The 6,692-nt window shown below is 49.6% G+C and overlaps 1 protein-coding gene across 1 annotated transcript in view; it reads left to right on the top strand.

The window, feature by feature from the left end:
• The first annotated feature begins 487 nt into the window (after positions 1 to 487).
• Positions 488 to 6,692, top strand: part of LOC119354457 — a 14,665-nt gene continuing 8,460 nt past the window's right edge. Inside the window, exons 1-2 of the mRNA XM_037621184.1 lie at positions 488 to 980; positions 1,868 to 2,027. Of these exons, the coding sequence (XP_037477081.1) occupies positions 604 to 980; positions 1,868 to 2,027 (537 nt within the window). The 5' untranslated portion in view covers positions 488 to 603. The remainder of the gene's footprint in view (positions 981 to 1,867; positions 2,028 to 6,692) is intronic.

Raw genomic sequence — 6,692 nt, 5'->3', positions numbered from 1 at the left:
GAGATGGCGCCGAGGTGCAACTTTTTGGTGATGGTGCCGATGAGAGGAGGAAGATGATGATTTTGTGATGTAAACTATTAAACCATGCATCAATGATTGTCATTTGATAGTTTGTTTGGAAGTTGATTGTGTTCTTGTTGTCATAAATTGTGAGATGTCAAATAATAAATTTAAAGGTTGGGATTGAGGCAAAGACTAGAATCCTCAAATCCAATCTTTAAAGCAGTCTAAGGGTTGGGTTTGAGAATTTTAGTATTTGCCCCTATTTTCCAACCCTTAAAAATGTCAAAAAGTGGCACTTCTCAATCCTTAAAACTGCTTTAAGGATTTAAGAGTTTGAGGATTCTACTAGTAATGCTCTAACCCCACCCCAACCCACCCACTGACCTCCGGCCTCTCGCCTCACAAACCGCTCGCTCCAACCGACAGGTAGGCCTGCGTATCGCGGCCCACAGGTCAGCCTCACCGACAGAAACGACCTCGTCCCGGCTCGTGTCTTCCCCTCCTGTTCTCTCCGCCATTTCTGCCAAGAAAACAAAGCAATCAATCAAAAACGAAAAAGGTGGCGAGAGGGAGAGGGAGAGGAAGGTGCCGGCCCTAGCAATGGCGGGGTGGTACGAGGAGGCGGCGGGTCTGCTGCTGCGCCGGCCGGCGTTGGCGGAGATGGCGGTAGATGTGCTGCTGTGCGCCGTGCCGATCTGGGCGGCGGTCATGATCGGCCTCTTCATAGGGTGGGCATGGCGGCCGCGCTGGACCGGGCTGATCTTCCTCGGTTTCCGCAGCCGTCTCCGGCTCCTCTACGTGCCTCCCGGGCTCGGTGCGCGCCGCCTATGGCTCGCCTGCACCGCGCTCTCCGCCTTCTCCGTCGCGCCGCAGCTGCTCTCCTCCGCCTTCCGCCGCCATGGGAAGTACCAGCGCAAGGATCCCTCGAACGACGACACGGACGCCTGCGGGGATTCTGGTGCTTGCGCTAACGGCAGGTGAGAGCGTACTAGTCGAATCTATCTGGCTGTGAAGCACAGGGCGGCATTTGACTTGTCAATTGTGTTGGTTGGAATTGGTTCGGGTCTTCGTATTTACAAATTACGAGAACGGAAGTGTGATATGCTTCACTTCAGCCAATGACCAACACCAATTTTGGGAGCTTTCACAGTTTTTTCATCAAATTGAACTAGTAAAACTGAATCGATTACGGAGGTTGTGGAGCAAGATTAGTGCGACAGCGGGTTTGTATTTCTAATTGGATAGGTGGTGATGAAATTTTATAGTGTTTACTTCCTGAGGGTGTTTTGGGGCTCCCTGATGACCCGTGTCCCTCAGTTGTGCGAAACTTTGCCTTCTTGGTTTAGATTGCACGGTTCAAGGATTTGCAACATATAGCTTACCTTGCCTGACTATTATGATAAAGAACTAGTTACTGCCAGTAAGGTTATAAATTGTAGTTGACCGCTTGTGTTTGGGCTTACTGTTATGGCCAGGTCATGGAGGTGAGGGTTAAGTGTCTTCTACTTGCTTGAACAATTGCATTTGATGTAGGCATGGTCATTGCAGTGAAGGATAAGCTAAATCAATGTGACAAAATAGTTAAATAAATGATTGGTTGTCTGTGAATTGTGATAGGAAAACTAAAGTTGACTGATTTCAGTGTAAGGACTAATGATAAGCATCATTTAAATTTATTTTGACCTGCTTGTTTCGTCCGATTGATCATGATGAAGTTTCTTTAGTTTGATTATTCAGTTTATATGTTTCAGTAGAGGCATGGTAACATAGATAAATTGTATTCTTCAGATATGAATGCACCAAAAAGCCCCATCAATGTACATTTATCCAATGATCTCTTCCACTAAACATATTTTTTTACAAGGTCAATTTTTGAGGTCAAGCATGGTATTGTCACTGAGAAGGACCTAGATCACCTCGTGCAGCTTTTAGATAATAAGGAGAGTGGGCATACAACATGGCAGCATTTGATGGAGCGTACCACTTCCAACATGACGTACAAGGCCTGGAGGCATGAGCCCGAGGTTTGTTTTGTCAATGGGATTCTAGAAAGAGAAACAGATGCTAAGATATAGTATTTTTATATATAAAAAAGAAGCTTCCTTCATTATAAGAGGTAGTATTTGCTTCTTTTCTCAGGTTGGTAGTATAAGCCTCTAAAAGCAAAGAAGAATTTCAACACTTCAAATAAATACCCCATGGACATAGGTTATGAATACTTAAAGTCCAGTAGCGCTCTTTTACCCCATGGTAATTTTTTCCTGGCGAAATGGCCTTTTTCTCTCATGGTAATATTATCATGCCCATTTTTTTTTGCAATGTTATCATGTCATTGACTTGAAGGGGAGCCTTGGCGGCAGCGGTAAAGCTGTTGCCTTGTGACCATGAGGTCACGGGTTCGAGTCCTGGAAACAGCCTCTTGCAGAAATGTAGGGAAAGGCTGCGTACTATAGATCCAAAGTGGCCGGACCCTGCGCAAGCGGGAGCTACGTGCACCGGGCTGCCCTTTTTTTATCATGTCATTGACTTGCTAGTATACCTTTATCCATCTGCTACGTGTTTCGTTAGATTTCGATTTTTTTTTTCTGAAGTTACTTGATCGAGAAACTGTAGGAACATGCAGAGAATATATATCATGGCTAAACTGTCAACATCTTATGTCATGTGGGGGCGTACGTATAGGAGACGTACAACCAGAGAGAGGAGGCCAGCGGACAGGGGGTGTCCAAATTAGTATCAATTAGTATCAGGTTTGGAAACGGAAGGGTTTTTTGTCCCAAAGAAGGTTTTCCCTACTGTTCCTAAAACAAGTAGGAGTCTGTTTCTATTTCTACTAGGAGTCGTCATGTGACTTGACTATTTATATTGCCTCCCTGTGGAGGAACGAATCAAGCAAAAAAAACACAACTTGGTTACCTTGCGCCTTGTGCGCCTCTCCTCTTCCCTGCCACGGGGCGACGAGGCTTCAAGCCTCGTCCTCCCGTAGAGCACAGCTACAACCTACGATCAACTCCCAACGCTCCTAATTCCCAAGCATCTGACAATTTGGTATCAGATTCATCGATCTCTGTTGCGCCTGCAACCATGTCGTCCTCTCCCAAGAAGCCTGATCTTCCTAAAACCCTCGAAGACCTCGCTGCCAAGGAACATGCAGATTTCGAGGACGTCCAGCAAAATCTGGGCGATCTGTCCGAGGGCGTCGAACTCCTCCGCAGCGACATGACCAAGGCCCTAAAGGATGTCACCGATGCCCTGACGGCGTTCAGAACAGAATTCAGCGATCTATCACAACAACAGCGCGCACAAAACCTGGCCATCACCAGGTTGGAGCGTGCGAGCCGTGGCGAGCCTTCCCTCGTTACCGCCGACACCCAATCAGCGGCTGCCCGTGTCGGAGGTCAACTCAGGTTGCAGGCTCCACTTGGTTCCGCCGACGAGCGTCCACCCCGCCTTTACAAGCTCGACTTCCCTACCTACAACGGTGAAGGCGACCCTCGACCATGGTTGACTAGATGCAATTTGTTTTTCCTTGGCCAGCGCACGCCTGACACGGACAAGACTTGGATGGCGTCATACCATCTAACAGATGTGGCTGCCCTTTGGTATGGCCATCTAGAGGAGAAGATCGGTCGGCCAACTTGGGCAGACTTTGTTGCGCGGGTCAGCCAGCACTTTGGCCCTCCCACACGTGCCAATCCCTTCGGTGAGCTCATCTCCCTCCGTCGTACGGGCTCGGTGGCGGAGTATACTAAACAGTTCCTCCAACTCTTGTCCCGCATCAACCCCATCCCAGATGATGAGGAGCGCAACATCTTCACCAATAATCTGGGCAAGCCACTAAAAACACAGGTCGAGCTGCTGTGTCCAGCTACTCTCGAGGATGCTATGGACATGGCCGTCTCCCATGAGCACCTTGCCATGGTGACCACGGTTACTGCTGCCACTCCGACGCGCCCTGGTCGTCCTACACGCCCTGTCCCAGCAGCCCCAGGTGCTGCCACAGGCGACCCCTCTTCTGGGGGTTGGCCTGTCTTCAAAAAGCTTAACGCCGCCGAGATGGAGGACAAACGCAGCAAGGGACTATGCTTCAACTGCGATGAGAAGTATGTCCGGGGACATCGCTGCAAGCGTCTCTTCTACATCGAGTCCGCCGACGACGACGACGAGGAAGACAATGGTGACAACCTACACATCTCGCTGCTCGCAATCACCGGCGTACGTACCAGCGACACAATGCAGCTAGTGGTCCGTGTAGGCGAGCGCGAATTGGTCGCTCTCCTCGACTCTGGTAGCACTCACAATTTCATCAACGAGGAGCTTGCTGCACAAGTGGGCAGCCACTTCTCCACAGGGCGCCACCTCCGCGTAACAGTAGCCAATGGAGATCACGTCACATGTGGTGGTCTTGTTCGGCAGGCTGCCATCACCATAGGCCAAGAAGACTTCCTCGTCGATCTTTACGCCATTCCCTTGGGTGGGTTTGACGTCGTTCTCGGGACACACTGGCTCAAGACACTCGGGCCCATACTTTGGGACTTCACGCGTCTTTGGATGTCCTTCTGGCGGTCCGACCATCGCGTTGAGTGGTATGGTATCGCGGCGTCAACCCAACCCCACCACATTCACGCTTGTTCCGGGCGGGAGCTTCTTGACAGCCTCCTCAATGAATACGTTGACGTTTTCGCAAAGCCTCGGGGCCTGCTGCCGCCTCGCACTCACGACCATCGCATCCGCTTGGTGCCTGGTACCGCACCGGTGGCTGTTCGACCATATCGCTACCCGGCTATCCAAAAAGACGAGCTCGAGAGACAGTGCGCGGACATGTTGGAGCGCGGCCTTATCCGCCGCAGCACTTCTGAGTTCTCTTCGCCCGTTCTTCTGGTGAAGAAGCACGACAGCTCCTGGCGATTCTGCGTCGATTTTCGTGGCGTCAACGTCAACACCATCAAGGACAAGTTCCCTATTCTTGTAGTAGACGAGCTACTGGACGAGCTAAAGGGCGCCCGCTTCTTCACAAAGCTGGACTTGCGATCTGGTTATCACCAGGTGCGCATGCATATTGAGGATATCCACAAAACAGCGTTCCAGACACACGAGAGCCTGTTTGAGTTCCTCGTCATGCCTTTTGGACTCAGAAATGCGCCGGCAACCTTCCAGGCTTTGATGAACGACGTACTTCGACCCCATTTACGCAAATTTGTGTTAGTATTTTTTGATGATATTTTGGTGTACAGCGCTTCATGGTCGGAGCATGTTCGACATGTGCGAGTCGTTTTGGAGCTCATGCGCCAGCACCAGTTATTTCTCAAGCGCTCCAAGTGCTCTTTTGGGGAGGAGTCGGTTACGTACCTCGGTCACGTCATCTCCATCGACGGTGTCGCCATGGACAATCAAAAGGTTATGGCTGTTGTTGATTGGCCGGTGCCGCGCACAGTTCGTGTGGTCCGCGGTTTTTTGGGGTTGGCCGGCTACTATCGGAAGTTCATCCGCGATTTTGGCATTATTGCAGCACCCCTCACAGCGTTGCTCAAAAAGGATGGATTTCTTTGGTCTGAGGAGGCAACACATGCTTTTACAAGATTGAAGACTGCCCTGACTACAGCACCAGTGCTTCAACTTCCGGATTTCACCGTGCCATTCATTGTGGAATGTGATGCCTCTGGTTCGGGATTCGGCGTAGTGTTACACCAAGGTGCGGGACCCATTGCTTACTTCAGTCGGCCTATTGCTCTTCTGTAACACCCTCGATGCGACTATAGCTCCCACGTGTCGAGGCACGACTTAGAGACATAATTGCATTGAAGGCATATGTCGCAAGTTAGGCAATCTTCACAACATCCCATGTAATATGATAATAAAAGGGAGATAACATAGTTGGCTTACACTCGCCACGTCAATCAATTACATAAATAACATTACATCATCCAAAACACTCATGGCCCGACTACCGCGCCAAAATAAAAGAGAACCCAACATGCGACACGGTCCCAATCACCCCCAACTGGGCACCACTACTGATCATCGGGAAAGGAAACGTAGTATCGTTGAGAGTCTTCGTCGAACTCCCACTTGAGCTCATACGCGTCTCCTGGGGCGGAATCATCAGGCCCTGCATCTGGTGTAATAGTAATCCGTGAGCCACAGGGACTCAGCAATCCCAGACTTAGTGAAAACTACTAAGTCCCTGAAAACAGATTTACCGGGTGCCTCACTTTGCAAGCTTGCACAAGTCACCACACACATCCTAAAAATGCATGGGTTGCACCTCTGGAAAGATAACAAAATCCCTAACAAAACATATGAAGGACTCACAGGCATAGCATGCACATAACAATCATGGCAAAAATGACAAAAGTCTAAGATGAACTAGCAAATCTGACAATTAACTCACGAAGTCTCCTTCTAACAGCATTTCAGGCATCAAGATGAACTCAAATGAAAATGATGCAATGGAATGAAATGATGTACTCGTCGAGACGAACATTTTTATATGCTATATGCCCAAATCGGAGCTACGGATGCGGAGATATAGCCGGTCAAAGTTTGCATAAAAAATTAGGGTTTCGGGGATAAAAGTCAACCGGGGGGATTTTCAGATCCAGATCTGCACTGTTCACCGGCTGTTCACCGGCGCGAAAAACGATGATGGCCGGCGCCGGAGATGGTGGTGGTGGCCGGAGCTCGAGCTC

Source organism: Triticum dicoccoides, chromosome 2A, assembly GCF_002162155.2.
Source record: "Triticum dicoccoides isolate Atlit2015 ecotype Zavitan chromosome 2A, WEW_v2.0, whole genome shotgun sequence".
In the NCBI taxonomy this organism is placed as follows: domain Eukaryota; kingdom Viridiplantae; phylum Streptophyta; class Magnoliopsida; order Poales; family Poaceae; genus Triticum; species Triticum dicoccoides.
This window is presented reverse-complemented; position numbering and strand designations above follow the sequence as displayed.